The following is a 17867-nucleotide window of genomic DNA, read 5'->3' as shown; positions in this document are numbered from 1 at the left end:
AGTTCCTTCCTGTCACATGGTCATTGTCTTTGCTCTACCTTCCAACAAGTGTATTTTTACCCTGGCTCTAGTTTTTTTTTTTTTTTTTTTTTTTTTTGAGACGGAGTTTTGCTCTTGTTACCCAGGCTGGAGTGCAATGGCGCGATCTCGGCTCACCGCAACCTCCGCCTCCTGGGTTCAGGCAATTCTCCTGCCTCAGCCTCCTGAGTAGCTGGGATTACAGGCACGTGCCACCATGCCCAGCTAATTTTTTGTATTTTTAGTAGAGACGGGGGTTTCACCATGTTGACCAGGATGGTCTCGATCTCTTGACCTCGTGATCCGCCCGCCTCGGCCTCCCAAAGTGCTGGGATTACAGGCGTGAGCCACCACGCCCGGCCCTCTGGCTCTAGTTTTAATCACTCAAACTAGAAGTAAGAGTTCTTTTACTACAACTCTCAGCTAACTTGTTACTCTATCAGACTTCTCCCTAATTTCCTTAATTCCCATCTGAGTTTTCTCTAACCATCCTAATTAGGTCCAACCCAACTCTCCACCAAATTATGGTTCTTACTATATCTGAAATTTTTTTCACTTATTTTCTGTCTAGAAACCCACTGTCACTTTAACAATAAGCTTACATAATGATTAGAATATGCCAAATGAAAAAGCCCAGCTACTCCTCCCAGAATGCAACTTCCTGGAGAGCAGGGACCTCCTCATCTTGTCCTTTGCCGCATCCCAATGCTGAGCAATCAATTCTGAGCTTTCAATAGTTATTAACGGAATAATGTGGAAGCCACTAACTGGTGATTGAAGGACAGCAATATAAAGAGGTTACCGACAAACGTACACATAGACGGATCTGCTGTCAGTCACTCGCGCCCTAACGCAGACCGAGGAACAACCCGCGCGCATGCGTTGTCGTTCTCTGCTCGCCAGGCTGAACCCGCCCCTTTCCGTAGGCCAGCTTTACCACTGCACATGCGCAGTACGGGATCTGTCTGTTCGTTTGTCGGCGCTATCAATAAAGTTTTGGTGAGCACAGACTCCCTTTTCTTTGACAAGATGGCGGAGTACGACTTAACTACTCGCATCGCGCACTTTCTGGATCGGCATCTAGTCTTTCCGCTTCTGGAGTTTCTCTCTGTAAAGGAGGTGAGGAGGTCTTTGAGCGCGAGGAAGGCGTGGGAACCGGTGAAGTACTGAGCGAGGCCGAAAGGCGATGGCTGTAGCCCTAGGCCCAACACGTGCGAGTAGTGGCGAGTTTGGTTCCTGGACTGACAGTAATGACCTTCTGGTAGTTTAGCGTCGTCCCAGTTAAGAAGCACCTCAGTATTCGGCAGTGAGGAGGAGGGAGGTTACGGAGAGAGAAAAGACGTCTCTTGTTTCACTTACTGAGGTGTCAGTGCCGGAGGGACGTTCGCATCAGTTCCTCTCGGAAGTTGGCGATTCGCTGGTTTCGCCAGAGAACCTTAGATCTGCACAGGCCGGGTTCTAAAAGCAACCTGGAGTGCTGTTAGAGCTTTTGATTTTTCTTTAGGGAACTGTGGGAAGCCGTGGCTTGGCTGTGGTTCTGTGCATGTCTAGTCGTTTGGAGTGATTCTTTTACATTTAAAATAAGTAGAGCTTTAATTTCCATGACTTTTTGAGTTCTTTGCATTGAGTTTTCCTTGTCTTTTGATAAGTAAGACTTTCTAGAACAGCACATTTTGTCAGATGGGTACGGCGCTTCCCCGCACCACCTCCCAAAAAACCCCCATAATCTTTAAATGTGTTTTCCAGTGTGTGTGTTGTACTGACTTAAAGTGATTTGAATGGTCGTTAATGTTCAATGACCTACTCAAGCTATCGTGAATAAATGTGAAGTTCTGGAACTTCATTTTAAAGCTTATCCCACTCAGTCCTAAAAGTTTTATTGGACTTGAAAGTTGGGACTAAAAGAAAATTGAGCTTAGTTATATCTTTAGTTTATTGGGAATTTGATGGATTTTAATAATTATAGTAAAGTACTTTCCTGTAATGAAGGAATTCGGATTTCGACCAGAAAAATAAGTGAATTCTTTTTCTGGAAGCAGATCACAATGTAAGTCTACTTAGGGCACTCCTGATTTGGGGAGTGGATTTTGTGTAGCAAAAAACAAAAAGCAATACAACAACGTCCTACAAAACCAGCTTCCAGGTGGTTGTGGCTCATTAGACAGGTATAATCCTCACATTCATATAAACCTTTTCCAAACATAGACAACTCTAAAATTATTGATGATAGGAAACTGCTAAGATCATTTTCAGTAAATGTCCAAGAATGTCTTGTCATGTAAAACTTAATCTTGAAAAGATATGTTTTTGCTTTGATTCTTCTTTTTGTATTTTAGACCTGGAGTAAAACATTCCCGTCTGCATTGTTTTCTTTCTGGAAAAGTGAGGACAAAAGATCTAGTAAAAGTGCCACATTTCAAAAGTCTTTACCAGCTACTTGTAGAAGTACTTCTGAAGTAGCTGAACGTTATATATTGTTGTGTTCTTTATACTTTCATTTTTTTATGGCAGACAGAAGAAAAGGAGGAATATGTAAATGTAAATTAGATTTTCATAGGGCTAGACGAATACTATTAACTGCAGGCAGTTGAGAATCAGTGGGAAAAACTGCCCAATACCTGCCTACTTGTAAGACAGCTGTCATACACCAGGAGGAAGACAGGTGCTGGAGTATTTACTTACCAATTAATAAGTCCATTTGACTCTTGGACAATACAGGGAATAAGAACGCTGACCTCCTGCAGTCAAAAATGCGTGTATAACTTTTGACTCCCCCAAAACTTTACTGCTGCACTAATGTTGACTGGAAGGCTTACTGAGAACATAAACAGTCCTGTTTTGTATGTACTATATACTGTATTCTTACAATAAAGTAAGCTAGATAAAATGTTCTTAAATCATAAGGAAGAGAAAATACATTTACTGTTTAATAAGTGGAAGTACATCATCATAGGGGTCTTAATTGGCTTCATATTGAGTAGGCTGAGGAGGAGGAAAAGGAGGAGTTGGTCTTGCTGTTTCAGGGGTAGCAGAGGTGAAAGAAGTAGAGGAAGTGGAAGGGAAGTCAGGAAAGACAGGCATACTTTGTGTAACTTTTATTGCAAAAAAATTATATAAATGGACCTGTGTGGTTCAAACCCTTGTTATTCAGGGGTTACTTGTATAGGGCCAGATAATTATGAGAAAGCCAAGATAAAACCCAGACATCTCACCACTGAAAAAGCTTACCTATCCTTTAGAGTTGAATTTTTGTTTTGTTTTTGAGATGGAGTCTCACTCTGTTGCCAGGCCGGAGTGCAATGGCATGATCTTGGCTCACTGCAGCGATTCTCCTGCCTCAGCCTCCCGAGTAGCTGGGATTACAGGTGCCCACCACTATGCCTTGCTAATTTTTGTATTTTTAGTAGAGGTGGATTTTCACCATGTTGGTCAGGCTGGGTCTCGAACTCCTGACCTCCTGATCCACCTGCCTTGGCCTGGCTGAATGTTTTTGATATAAGGCAAAAGTAATAAATGTCGGAGAGGTACTAGTAGAGCGCTATCAAAATGGAAATTCTGTTGTCTTCAGTGAGCAAAAAGGACTTTGAGGAGGTGAGGTTTTGAGTCTTGAAGGCTAGATGGTTAGGATAGAATCAGTGATCCTACTATGTGAGGATACAGCAGCCCTTCCACATCCCCTTAGCAGTTTCAATTTCTGCAGTTTCAGTTAATTACGGTTCAAAAATATTATATGGAGAATTCCAGAAATAAGCAGTTTGTAAGTTTTAAATTGTGCGTGTAAAAGTTTTAATTGTATGTATTTAAAAAAAAAAAAGTAAATATAGGATTGGGGCTATCTGCTGTTTCAGGCATCCCCTGGAGTGTCTTGGAACACGTAGCTCATTGATAAGGAAGGGCTATTTTGCACCAAGAGAAAAACAATTTCATCTATTTGTAGTACGTTGGAGAATATAAGCCTCATGATAGTGGAAGCTTCGTTGTGCTCTCAGCCCATAAAATGGAGTCTGGCATAAAGGCTTTTTATACTTTTTAATCAAGGATTGCATGAATACATGTTTATGTCTCACTGTCCTTTACTTTCATGTGAGGCAGAAGACCAGATAGTGAAATATCTAGGACCCTTGGGCTCTGAATTGGACCCTGGATTAGAATCGTGGCTCTGTCATTTAATACCTCTGTGCTGTCAGAGCAGAATCTTTTACCTTCTTAACCTTTTCTCATGAATAAGATGCTAATACTACCACCATTTCATGGGGTTAGAAAAATTATCTGAGATAATTCGTGTAAAGCACTTTGCTCTTCTGGGATAGAGTGAGTACTCCTAAATGTTTTCTTTTTTGAGACAGGGTCTTACTTTGTCACCCAGACTGGAGTGCAGTGGCAACAATCTTAGCTTACTGCAGCCCTGACTTCCTGGGCTCAAGTGATTCTCCCACTTCAGCCCTCCAAGTAGCTTGGACTGCAGGTGTGTGCCACCACTCCTGGCTTACTTTTTTTTGTATTTTTTTGTAGAGATGGGGTTTTGCCATGTTGCCCAGGCTTGTCTTGAAATCCTCAACTCAAGTAATCTGCTCACTTGGCCTATAAAAGTGCTAGGATTACAGGTGTGAGGTACCACCCTGGCCCTAAATGGTTTTTATTTTTGGAAGATTAGGCCGTTTTATATTGGTATGAGATGAGCGAGGGAGACAGTGAGGGTTTTGATGAGTAAGGTAAAGACTGAAAATGGTCACTAAGAAACTGATCAAAGAAAAATACAAGGATTTGATAAGTGTGGAGGGTCCAACTGAGATTGGAATCATACCTTATAGAGCTAATAATGATGGTCATTCTCAGGGCGGGGAGTGGTAGAAGGCTATGGGAGTAGTACAGAAATATTTAGGGGTAGGCTTATACAGAAATGTCATTTAGAGAAGCACAGATGTGATCAAATAACATTATTGCCTAATTTTGAAACATTTTCTAGTCTTCCTTAGCCAGAACCTAGAGAGTAGATGACTTTCTTTTTTATAGTTAGTTATTAACTAAATTTTATATAGTTGGAGAAAATAGTTTGAGAGAATCAATGATAGAGCTAAAGGGAAAATCTTTGAAATAGCTAAAAATAATATCCAAATTAAGGTAGAAAGTGACATCAAAAGGGTGTTATACAGAAATTGGAAAGAGCAGAAAGTCCGAGGATGATGAAGATTTTAATGGTAATGCTGGAAGGGTTGTCAGTTTAAGTTGGTATTCTTGCAGATGAGATACTTGAAAGTTGTTATAATTTGTGGAATAAAGGAATTTTAGGGCTCGAGCTTTTAAAGAGTCATCAATGTGGCATTATGTTTGTGTAGAATGACAGCAGAGGAAGAGATGGCAAAAAAAAAAACCAGATTATTAATCTGTTAAAACGTAGTATGTTTTCAAGAGGTTGATAGACCAGGGATCAGCAAACTATAGCCTGGGAATCAGATAGCAGCCTTTTTTTTTGTGGTTTTGGGGATAAGAATAGTTTTTAACAGAGGAATATTTGCAAACATTAGTTATAGAATATTGACTTTATACCCAAATTAAGTGAAATGTTTTTTCCTGAAAAAGCATTCTATTCTTATTAGTAGACCTGTATTACAAAAATTTTTACTGTTACTATTTTTGTTTCAAAATTTTAAAAAATTGTGGAAATTTGATTTTCCTTTTTCATGTGAGTACTTATGTAGTATTTTCAATTGTTGCTTCTTGATACACAGTCTAAAGTGTTTGCGTTCTGCCTATAAGGCAGAATTGAGAGGCAGGTGTAGATTTCCGAACAGGCCAGTAACATCTGATGGCAGAGGAGCAAGGCTATTGTATCTACTGTGGAGAGAGATGTGGTAAATTACTGGAGTGGTGAGGAGAGGTAGCATGCTAGGAAAATAATGTTTTTATTTTTCATTAAGGTTTCCATAGGGCTAACTGATGAGAAGTTAAGATTTTTCAGGTAAATTTTTTATCAGATACAACATTCATTCATACAAGTACACAAATATAAATGTACTGGTCAATGATATATATATATTTTTCCAAAATGAATAGTGAATACATTTTTGTGACCACCACTCAGATTAATAAATAAAACATTGCAGACATCCTTAAACTTTCCTTCTGACTTGTTAGTCACTACTCACATCCCTTAAAGGTAAGCTCTAGTCTGATGATTCATTTTGTGTGTTTTTGATTTTTATGTAGATGGAATTAAGCATTTACCACCATGTACTGCTTTGTATGACTTCCTTCACTCAGCATTGTCTGTGAGTCATGTTTTTAGGATAGCAGTAGTAGTTCATTGATTTTTTTGGTGAAAATAGCCAAATGTTAAACTATTGTTAGTATGCTGTAGTTTTCTCATTTTAACATTGATAGACGTGGCTATTACAAATAGTGCTCCTGTATACATTTTTGGAAGTGCACTTTGAATATATGCACCCATTTCTTTTGGGTGCTTTGGAACAGAATTGCTGGATCAAAAAGTATGTTTTGCTTTGGGAGATAAAAATCTTACAAAGTGATTGTGTTGTATTCCTGCCAGAAGAGCATATGTTCCAGGTAGTCTACATCTATACCAACACTGGTATTGTCAGGATTTTAAAAATTTTTGTTGCAATTTTTAATCTTCACTTCCTTTGTGCTTAATGAAGTTGAGAATCTTTTCATGTGTTTATTGCCCATTTGGTTGTCTTCTTTTGTGAAGTGCCTTTTAGTCATTTCAATTGGATGATCTGTCATGTCTTACTCAATTTGTAGGAGCTCTGCATGTAATTTGGAAGGTTCGGTTTTGCTCTCATGGCTAAATACTATTTGACCACTTTCATCTTTACTTCTTGCAGGCAGTGAAGTATTGTGGCATTTTCCTGGATTTTTCTTTCCTTGCAAAATTAAATTCAGTACAGAAATCTTTTCTTTTGCTGAAGCATTTCTGTCCCTGAATATTGTGTAGAATCCTTACATGTTAGTCAGTACACTTTAGGTTTATGTGAGTTTCTGTATTTATCTATTTGCTCCCTGTACTGTAGGTTAAATTCTGTTTCCTGGACTCTTTGCAAAGCAAAAACCTGATGTAACATAGTTGCCTTAAAAAATGAGTGCAGTTTTGTTTCAGCAATGTGGATGGAGAAGCATATAAGTTTATTCCTGATTACCTGGTTATGGAGAGGTGACAGCTATATGTGCTTTACAGAAGAGATGGTGTTGGTTTTGTTTATTTATACATAACCGTGCCTAGAAAGGGTAAGAGATGATTTGTAGGGACACGTAAAAAATAAGAACGTATAAATCAGAAGTAGGGGTGACTGACTATAGTAATTCTCTTCATTTTAAAATTTTCAGGTAAGTAAAATATTTTTACACCTGCAGGTTGGTTACTTGCTATATTGCTTGCCATTATTACTGCCAGAGGGGGTAATTAATATTTTATAGTATTTTATAAAGTATTTCTTGAAATATATTTCCAGGTAAATTAATCTTAGTATTAATCAGTTTATTTGGGAAACTTAAATATATTCATTAGAAAGTTATCTTCTTTTGCAGATATATAATGAAAAGGAATTATTACAAGGTAAATTGGACCTTCTTAGTGATACCAACATGGTAGACTTTGCTATGGATGTTTACAAAAACCTTTATTCTGATGATATTCCTCATGGTAAGTTTTGTCATTAGAACTGAAGCTTGTCTTGTGACTTGAGGATGTGTGTATTAAAGTTTTATGATTTATGAAAGAGCTTTAGCCAAAAGGTTTAATTATTATTTGAATGTTAATGTTCTTTGAGAGAGGTTATATAAAGGTTTCGTGTCTTCTAAAGTATATTGTTTTCTCCTTGTGAAAGATGTAGAACTACTTTAAAATATGGTCATCAGATGCCTTCAGTCATAGTATATATCATCAGAATTGTGCTTATGACTCACATTCCTTACAGTTATCTGAGAATATTTCAGTTCTTTGGTTGCTAACATTTTCAGTGAGTGCATTGTGTCCCTTAGAGATCTTTTTTTTCATTTGAGGTATCTAGTGTAGACATTGTTCTCCAAATATTGGTCCCCAGGACCAGCATCAACAGTTCACCTGGGAGAGCTTGTTAGAAATGCAGGTTTTGGGCCACACACCAGAACCTAGTTAATCAAAACTGTTAAGTGAGGCCTAGTACTCAAGTTGAAGAATTACTGTGGTACAGTGTTTTCCAAATCCTTGCTTTCTGTGGTAATAGATGTTCCTTAAAAAAACAAAAAAAAAGTGGTCCCATAAGTTTGTCATTTCTTCTACGCATATTACAGTTTTAAAGCTTCCAGGAACTCTGGCAGTAGAGAAATACGGTATACCCTGTTTAAATTGACATTTCTCAAAATTTGATCATAGATCTTCTCCTGTGTTTGAGAAAGACTATTATAGAATATATTTTTAATATATAATGCAGAAATTATTACATTAAACATAATCCACCTGTTTGACTTAGAGTTCCCTGCAATAACAGTGGCTCTTTAATTTTAGTTTGTCGTGGAGAAGTAAACAAAAAGGAAACTTTTTTTTTTTTTTTGAGACAGAGTCTTGCACTGTCACCCTGGTTGGAGTGCAACAGCACGATTTCTGCTCACTGCAACTTCTGCCTCCCGAGTTCAAGTGATTTTCTTGCCTCAGCCTGCTGAGTAGTTGGGATTATGGGCATGCACCACCATGCCTGGCTAATTTTTGTATTTTTAGTGGAGACGAGTTTTCAACATATTGGCCAGGCTGGTCTGAAACTCCTGACCTAATATCTGTTGGTGTCAGCCCCACAAAGTGCTGGGATTACAGGTGTGAACCACTGTGCCCTGCCGGAAACTTATTTCTTAGTTTCTTAATAAAACATTAAGATGTTATTAGGGCTGGCTATGTGCAAGTTTTCTCTACCTTTTCATAATACAGTAAAAAGGAATGATAGAATTTCGTTGGAGAGATTTTAGAGCTGGATTTATAGTTAAAAGATTATTATTATATTCTCCAGTTTTCCTTAAGAGTAAGAAAAGGATTCAGAAAAGGATTACGTTTTCCTTTTTGTGCCTTTGTATTACTAGAAGGAAGAAATTAGGGATCTGGGGACATTACTGAGTTAGTAGCCCCATATGAATATATTGGGAGTAAATAAATGTATATATAGTTTAAATGCATCGAAAAATTTCCAGACATTCTCATGAATGAGAAAATGTAGCTGGACGTGGTGGTGTGCACTTGTAGTCTCAGCTACTTGATGGCTTGAGCCCGGGAGGCAGAGATTGCAGTGAGTCAATACCATACCACCTCATTCCAAAGTAGGCGGATGTAATGAAACACAGCTTAACATTGCTTATCATTGTAGTATTGTTCTGCATTTTTAATTAGCATTGAGAGAGAAAAGAACCACAGTTGTTGCACAACTGAAACAGCTTCAGGCAGAAACAGAACCAATTGTGAAGATGTTTGAAGATCCAGAAACTACAAGGCAAATGCAGTCAACCAGGTAAACTCTTCTTAATTTTGAATTCTAAAAATTCTCCTTTCTGGATTAATACAAATGTTAATTCAGACTTTATCCAGTATCCCATAGTAAAAGTTTATGGTTTAAATGAGTGCTTTATTCATTTTAAAATTTTTACTTATCCTTATTTCGTAGGGGCCCGTATTAATATTAAGACTAATTTCTTTTTTTAAAACTTATTTACCACTTGTCTATACTGATTATGCTACAGAAATTTCGTCTCCTATTTTCCCCTTCCCGGGGACATTTGGCAGTGTTTGGAGATACTTTTGGTTGCCATAACTGGAGGGGTGCTTTTGGCACCCAGTAAGTAGAGGCCAGTTATGCTGTTAAACATCCTACAGTGCATAGGACAACACCCCTCCTGCTACTCCCCAACAAAGAATTACCCAACTCAAAATGTCCCTTGAGAAACCCTGTGCCGCTGCATCATGGCTCACGCCTATAATCTCAGCACTTGGGGAGGTGGAGGCAAGTAGTTCTCTTGAGCCTAGGAGTTGGAGACGAGCCTAGGCAACGTGGCGAAACCCTGTATCTACCAAAATAATAAAACCTACAAAATATTAGCCAGGCATTGGGATGCGCTTATAGTCTCAGCTACTTATTTCTTGGGAGGCTGAGGTGGGAGGATGACTTGAGCCCAGGAGGTGGAGGTTGCAGTTAGTTGATAGCATACCACTGCATTCCAAAGTAGGCGATGTAATGAAACATTATTTCGAGGGGAAAAAGAAAGAAATCCTGTGCCTGAGCAATACCTAAAGCCCTAGAGCACATGTGTATCTCCTTATAGGAGAAACGTGAGCTCACTTTATCACCAGCTACATTCTCTCGTATCCTTCCAAGCTCCATTCCCGGCTCAAGGAGTGTAGTTTTGAGCTGATAAGATTATTTTATTCCTAACTTCCCTTTAGCTAGAAACAGACTTACTGTTTCATTTACAAAGAAAGCATGTGCCTACTTATTCTTAACTTAGTACATGTTACTGGTGGAAACCCTTTGGGTTATTAGAAACATTTACAAATAAAATCTCCTACTAAAATTGAATAATGTCGTTTGAGATAAATTCTAGCCACCAGTAAACTGCTTGATGAATTGCTGAATATTTTGCCGTATTTTATCCTTAATTTCTATGTGTTCAAACCAAATTTTTAGAGATTGACTCTTAAGTTTTCCTTTGTGATTTGAGAAGGTGTTACCAGATATTTTTGGAAAATCAGCAAATACACAATTACTGTGCCATATGATGGCATACTATACTATACTATGACATATACTACATATATATGCAGATACAAATGCAGTCAGCTGTCTGTTCTGCATCTGTGGATTCAACCAATTGCAGATTAAAAATATTCAGGGAAAGCACCTACAAAATAACAATACAACAATAAAGAATAATACAAATAAAACGATAGTGTAACCAGTAACAACAATATGATACTTACATTGCATTAGGTATAAGTAATCTAGCGATGATTTAAAGTATATGGGAGGATGTGTATAGTTTACATATAAATACTATGCTATTTTACATAAGGGACTTGAGCACCTGCAGATTTTGGTATTTGAGGATACCGGTGGGTGGGGGGTGGGCGAGGTCTTGGAATTAATGCTCTGGGGATACTAAGGGATGACTATATACACATGCGCACACACACGCACACACAGAGATATATATACACACATTATATGCATAGGCAGAGCTATATATTATGCTAAACTACTTGTATGCCTTTAAATAATTCTACATCTTCAAGTCACATGTAGGTGATTACCAAGGGACAGCTGAAATAATCCAGATGTTAGACTACAACAGAGAATTTAGGATGCTGTAGTTTAGTCACTCAAAGACTGGGAAGTAATGGGATCAGAGTATGAATAAGATGAATGTAGATGTGTTCACCAGTTAGTAGAAAAAGAGAATCTTGTAGCTTAGGAGGCACTGAATTTGAGATAGATGAAAAGATCATGTGTTAAAAACTTGTAATCTTACTATACTTACAAACTACCTATTTTCAGCATAGAAACCTTTTTCTGACAACTCCCCCTTTTTAAGTTTCATTGAACATATAGTATTGTACTTTTCCCAGAAATAATCAGCCAGAGAACAATGACTTATACCTGAGTGGTAAAAGTACTGCAATACAAAGTTATTCACTGTGATCCACTGCAAACATTCAGTTTTTGTTGAAATTATTTTATGTTGGAATTTCATGTACATTTCATATTCACTATTATAATACACGTATATTAATTTTTATGGGGCCATATCTTTGCCCCATGAAATCAAGTAAAATTGTTCTTCCAAAGACACATTACAGCATATTTCTTCTTGTGAGAAGGATAAGAAAATGTTTTCATTTTGGAAAACGCAGTCAGGTGCAGTGACTCACACCTGTAATCCCAGCACTTTGGAAGGCATGGTGGTGCATGCTTATAATCCCAGCTATTTGGGAGGCTGAGGCAGGAGGATTGCATGAACCTGGAAGGCGCAGGTGGCAGTGAGTCAAGATCACGCCACTGCACTCCATCCTTGGATGACAGAGTGACACTCCATCTCAAAAAACAACAATAACAATGAAAATGCTCATAAGGTGGAAAACTATATCCATATATCACCTGTCCCTTGATGCCTTTTTTACCAGTCTGTCGACATCTTAAGATAATGCAAAGCTAATTTAAGAAATATTAAATTTCACACTTAGTTACATGTAATGATTATATAGGGTATGTAGCAAAGCTGTCATGTGTATCAGATGTGATTTATTTATTTATTTATTTTTGAGACAGAGTCTCACTCTGTCACTCAGGCTGGTTTGCAGTGGTGCCTTCTTGGCTCATTGCAACCTATATCTCCCAGGCTCAAGCGATTCTTCTGCTTCAGCCTCCCTTAGCTGGGATTATAGGCACCTGCCACCATGTCCGGCTAATTTTTGTATTTTTAGTAGAGATGGGGTTTCACCATGTTTGGCCAGGCTTATCTCGACCTCCTGACCTCAGGTGATCCACCCGCCTCGGCCTCCCAAAGTGCTAGGATTATAGGCATGAGCCACCGTGGACAGTCAGGCATGATTTATTAATCTTGTCAGTTTGATTTTTAAAGTTTGTAGTTCCCCTTGTATACTTATATTCAAAACATATAATGTCCTGCTTATTTTATTCTGGAAGTCTTACTTAAAGCATTTAAGTATTTATTTAAGGTGGTTTTGTGTAGGTAATGACTTAGAAGTTGGATATGCTTATTTTGTTTTCTATGGCCTTTAAAATACAGTAATTTTTGTTTTTTATTATTTAGGGATGGTAGGATGCTCTTTGACTACCTGGCGGACAAACATGGTGTAAGTGTTTTAAAAATATTTCAATGTTGTCATGTTTTAATAATGCTGACTAAAGACTGGTTTGTACAGATAGGCTCATGGCTTGGCCTACGAATATAATTTCCAGATTAATGTATTATAATATCTCATTATGTTTTTAAAACTTCAATTTTTATAAATTGTTGCTGATAGGAAAATATATGTTAACAGCTCACCTTTAGATAACCGAAATTCTCACAGCTTTCATTTATTCCAAGTTATAATAGTTGGCAATAATTGTTGACATTTTATATTCGTGTCAACAGCAAGCTAAGTATCATAGGGCACAGGATGCTTTTTCTTATGGATTAACAAGTAAGGCAGACAGAATTAAATTTGAATTAAAAATGCTTTAAGCAATAAAATTAAGTAATACTGGCTGGGCGCGGTGGCTCAAGCCTGTAATCCCAGCACTGGGAGGCCGAGGCGGGTGGATCACGAGGTCAAGAGATCGAGACCATCCTGGTCAACACGGTGAAACCTCGTCTCTACAAAAAATACAAAACATTAGCTGGGCATGGTGGCGCATGCCTGTAATCCCAGCAACTCAGGAAGCTGAGGCAGGAGAATTACCTGAACCCAGGAGGCGGAGGTTGCAGTGAGCCGAGATCGCGCCATTGCACTCCAGCCTGGGTAACAAGAGCGAAAAAGTCCGCCCCCCAAAAAAAAAAAAAAAAAAATTAAGTAATACTTTGGCTGCTTTGTGGAACACAATAGCCTTTGAAATTATCAAGGTCTTTATAAATCCCCAAATTCACAAATAAAGAAATGTCATAAGCTTTCCTAATTGAGATTTCTCTCAATCTCATTTCCTTTGTGTTAACTCAAAACATGAATGTTTGCATATAATTAATTATTTAAGGGGTCCCCAACCCTCAGGTCATGGACTAGTACCAGAAGGCTACAGAGCAGATGAGCAAGTGAGCAAGCATTACTACTTGAGTTCTGGCTTCTGTCAAATCAGCGGAGACGTTAAATTCTCGTAGGAGCAAAAACCCTACTGTGAGCTGCACATGCAATTCATCTAGGTTGCGCCCTCCTTTTGAGAGTCCAACTGATGCCTTGATGATCTGAGGTGGAATAGTTTCATCCCAAAACCACCTCCTGTACCCCAACTCCCATTAGTTTACTTCCTTAAATAACTCCAGGGGTCACTTTAGAATAGTCTCCCAAAAGCTGCCATCAAAAATAAATACCATAATCGGGGATATGTTTGATTCGTAAAATACACATTAGAAATTGGTGCATTCAGCATCCACAGTTTTGACCTCAAAGACTTATGAATTGTAATGGAATTTTAAAACTCTAACAAAGAGAACTTAATCTTTTTTTTTCTTTTTAGTTTAGGCAGGAATATTTAGATACGCTCTACAGATATGCAAAATTCCAATATGAATGTGGGAATTACTCAGGAGCAGCAGAATATCTTTATTTTTTTAGAGTGTTGGTAAGTATAAGTACTTGATTTTTTTGTCTTTTGTAGGATTCCTTGGTTCTTCAAAACATGTCTATAGATTTGGGTCTGTTCATTAAGTTTTCAACAGTCATTGGCAAAAGAGAAAAAAGTAAAACCTTCCCACTCAAAAACAGAAACCAGAAACCTTGTTTCAGGGCCTCAAAATTTGGAGGTTGATTTAACTTGTCCTTGAAATCTAAAGTAGTAACCACAAATTTGTTGTTTTTGGTATAGTTTTATGGTTTTTAGCATTAGCAGTATCTTATCATGTATTGGATTTATTATTATACAGCACAGCAAATGGCACGTTGTAGGTGCTTAATTAATATTGATGAGTAAATCCATTATTCCTGATTTAATACTTTGTGGTATATAGATATTCCTTGAACTTGTTCTAAACAACTGTGGAATCCTAAGGGTGTGTGAAATATTTTTTGCCTTAGTAATAGCTTTTTTCCAGTTATGTCTGCCTTCAGCTATTAGAATATAAAGATCAATGGTTTCTTCCTTACATGAGGTGTAGATGAGTTTAAATGGTACTATTACCTATAAAGTATCATGTTACCTTATATTTGACAGGCTTCTAGATTTAGTGCTTTTGTTAGAGAAGCAGAGTTGTGTGAAGCCAGATTAGAAATTAGGCCTTGGCCAGGCACGGTGGCTCATGCCTGTAACCCCAGCATTTTGGGAGGCCAAGGCAGTGTATCACCTGACGTCAGGAGTTAAGCCTGGCCAATCGCGAAAACCTGTCTCTACTTAAAATACAAAAATTAGCCAAACATGTGGCATGTGCCTATAATCCCAGCTACTTGGGAGGCTGAGGCAGGAGAATCACTTGAACCCGGGAGGTAGAGGTTGCAGTGAGCTGAGATGGTGCCACTGCACTCTAGCTTGGGTGACAGAGTGAGATTCCATCTCAAAAAATAATTGAAATAAAATAAATAAAAATCAGGCCTTCAAATTGATGTACTTCTTTCTTATTCTAGAAGTCTTCTGTTTAGGAAAGTGTATTAGGTGCCTTCTAGAGTTATCAAAACATTCTTGTATTAACTGGCCTCTCATTTGAGAAATTGTAATTTGTTACTCACCTTTGACTATTAGGTAGGTACTGAAAATCTTAATTTTTTTTTTTTTTTGAGACAGGCTCTTGCTCTTACTCAGGTTAAAGTGCTACAGTGTTGAACTCCTGTGCTCAAGAGATTCTGTTGTCTCCTGAGTAGCTAGGGCTACAAGTATGCATCACCACGCATGGTTAACTTTCAATTTTTTTTTTTCTGAGATGGAGTCTTGCTATGTTGCACAGGCTGGTCTCAAACTCCTGGCCTGAAGTGATTCTCCCTCCTCAGCCTTTCAATGCTTTGGGATTTACAGGTGTGAGCCACTGCACACTGCCTGTCTAAGATTTCTCTAGTTAATCATAGAAGTTGGAAAAAGATGATAAAACAGAGACTTTTTGTCTTCTAACCTTGGAAGAGTTTGTTTGTTTTTACCGTTATTTTCTGGTGCTTTTTTCTTCACTTATAGCTCCGCATGTCACAAAATAAAGTCTTATGGCTGCTGTCTGTGGTTATTTTCTAGGAAATTAAATTTTCATTTTAGGGGGAGGGAGAGGTTAGTATTACTGATTCAGGTAATTTCTACATTTAAATTGCATAGACAACTTCACTTTTTGAAACTCCACCAACCAATAAAGAAAAAGATTTTATGTTTATTTCCAACTTCGCTTAAGAAAAACAACTTTTTCTCTTGCTCCCATTTGTAGACGAATTCTTAATTTACAGATTAGCTGTGGTTCACTTGCAAGTGCATTGAAGGTAATCAGTGATGCTAAACTTGTAGTAACTTATCAAAAAATTCCATCAGTTTTACTTTGAATATCACAAGGGATTTAGGAGAGCAAAAGTTGATTACTTTGGAAATGTAAACAGCTTAAACCAGGATTGTAAAATCAGAAGCCTGGTATGATTACAGGTACGTGAAAAGACTTGGTTATTTATATCATTTGTTAATGCTGGGAGTGAATTTTGAGAATGAAGATTTAGTGTCATGTTAGAGTTCCAGCACAGTAAATTTATTGTTGCTGGCCAATGAGTGAATGTGCCATTTTGCTAAGACATGGAAACTTAAGGTAACTGCTGGAAATCCAGATATTGAAACTCTTCTAGCATATCCACCCTTGAAAGCAGATTGGTATGAAGAGCCAACTGTAATGACATGGAGTTTAGCCAGAGCAGTACACATGAACCTTTTGAGGATTAAAAAACTTGCTACACTGTTACAAAAAGCTTTCATTCTAACACATATAACACATTCTAGTGTTGATAGTATCATTATATTTATGTAGTATGGTTTTATAATTGGTCTGAAAATTTCTGCAACTGACAGGTTTGTACTTAAAAGTTTGGTGAATTTTTGTTTACTTCTTTAAGAGGATACAAGATAATTCCCTATCTTAAAAAAAACTGGGGGGTTAGTTTTAAGCTCTTGCATTGCCCCTAACAAATTTTATACTGGAACTCAAATGATTTTAATGAAGTGATTGAACACTATGATATAAACACTAAGTTAATATATTTTACATCAAGAGCAGTCAACATATAGTTATTTGAAATTCTTAGAAGTTACGTTCAATTCATTTTAAAATTTTTGTCCCATCTTGTGCCACAAAACATTTGCATTAGGTGTGAGTTTGTTGCTTCTTACTGGCATATTGGCAGACTAACAGAGCGAAGTTTAAAAGAATAGATTATGTTACTTATCTTTTTCTTTTGATTTGGATAGCCAGTACCATAAGATCTATGTATTTGTCTGAAGTTTTGTTTAATAGCAAATCTAAAAATCTTGTTTGGATTTGTGATGAAAAATGTCAGTGTTTTACCTTAGTTAATTAATTTAATTTTTTGCAGTGGCCTTTTTTTATTTCTAAATACTTTTCTGGTGGTTGATTATTCTTTTAAATCTATGCTTAGGGAAACATAAGCTATGAAAGAGCCATTGTAACTATGATCTGAGATTAGAATTTGACTCTCTGAATGACCTATTGTAGGTCAGTGTTGTATAAATTAAAGCTGTGTGACCCTAGAATCTGCCCTTCTTTAAAAAAAAAAAGACTTGGATTTTAAAATACATTGAGGAGTGTTTAGGTACACTGGTTATGAAACTTCTTTGATTTATACTCCAAGAAATGTGTTAATTGAAATAAAATGATGAAGCTGATTTGGTGGGGATTGTTGAACACTTTTGCTCTAAAAGTTATTAGCACTACTTATTATTTTGTTAAAATTTTCCCTCATTGTGGCCTTTAATCTGGCTCCAAAATATACCGCATTCCCTCATTCAGCAGCATCTTGAAATAAAAGTCACTTTAGTTCCTAGGACTATTTGTTGTCATATTTTTGGAGCTATATCTTTCCTTCCGTCAGGATGTAAAATGTATTTTCTTTTAAAAATATTTTTCTTTTTTTTTTTTTCCCATTTATTTATTTTATTGCATTTTAGGTTTTGGGGTACATGTGAAGAACATGCAAAATT

General features: G+C 37.3%; 1 protein-coding gene and 1 long non-coding RNA gene across 2 annotated transcripts in view; both read left to right on the top strand.

The window, feature by feature from the left end:
- Positions 1–952: 952 nt before the first annotated feature.
- Positions 953–17867, top strand: part of EIF3E (eukaryotic translation initiation factor 3 subunit E) — a 59661-nt gene continuing 42746 nt past the window's right edge. Inside the window, exons 1-5 of the mRNA XM_032251779.1 lie at positions 953–1137; positions 7564–7678; positions 9389–9506; positions 12820–12862; positions 14223–14327. Coding sequence (XP_032107670.1) covers positions 964–1137; positions 7564–7678; positions 9389–9506; positions 12820–12862; positions 14223–14327 — 555 coding nt within the window. The 5' untranslated portion in view covers positions 953–963. The remainder of the gene's footprint in view (positions 1138–7563; positions 7679–9388; positions 9507–12819; positions 12863–14222; positions 14328–17867) is intronic.
- On the top strand, positions 3388–7386 carry LOC116532565. Its single transcript, XR_004260907.1, has 2 exons — positions 3388–3427; positions 4533–7386. It is a non-coding gene; the product is annotated as an uncharacterized LOC116532565 (long non-coding RNA).

The sequence above is a fragment of the Sapajus apella genome, unplaced genomic scaffold (assembly GCF_009761245.1).
Source record: "Sapajus apella isolate SASKATOON/1434 unplaced genomic scaffold, GSC_monkey_1.0 scaffold3, whole genome shotgun sequence".
In the NCBI taxonomy this organism is placed as follows: domain Eukaryota; kingdom Metazoa; phylum Chordata; class Mammalia; order Primates; family Cebidae; genus Sapajus; species Sapajus apella.
Note: the sequence above shows the minus strand (reverse complement) of the source record. Positions and strands in the feature narration are given on the sequence as shown.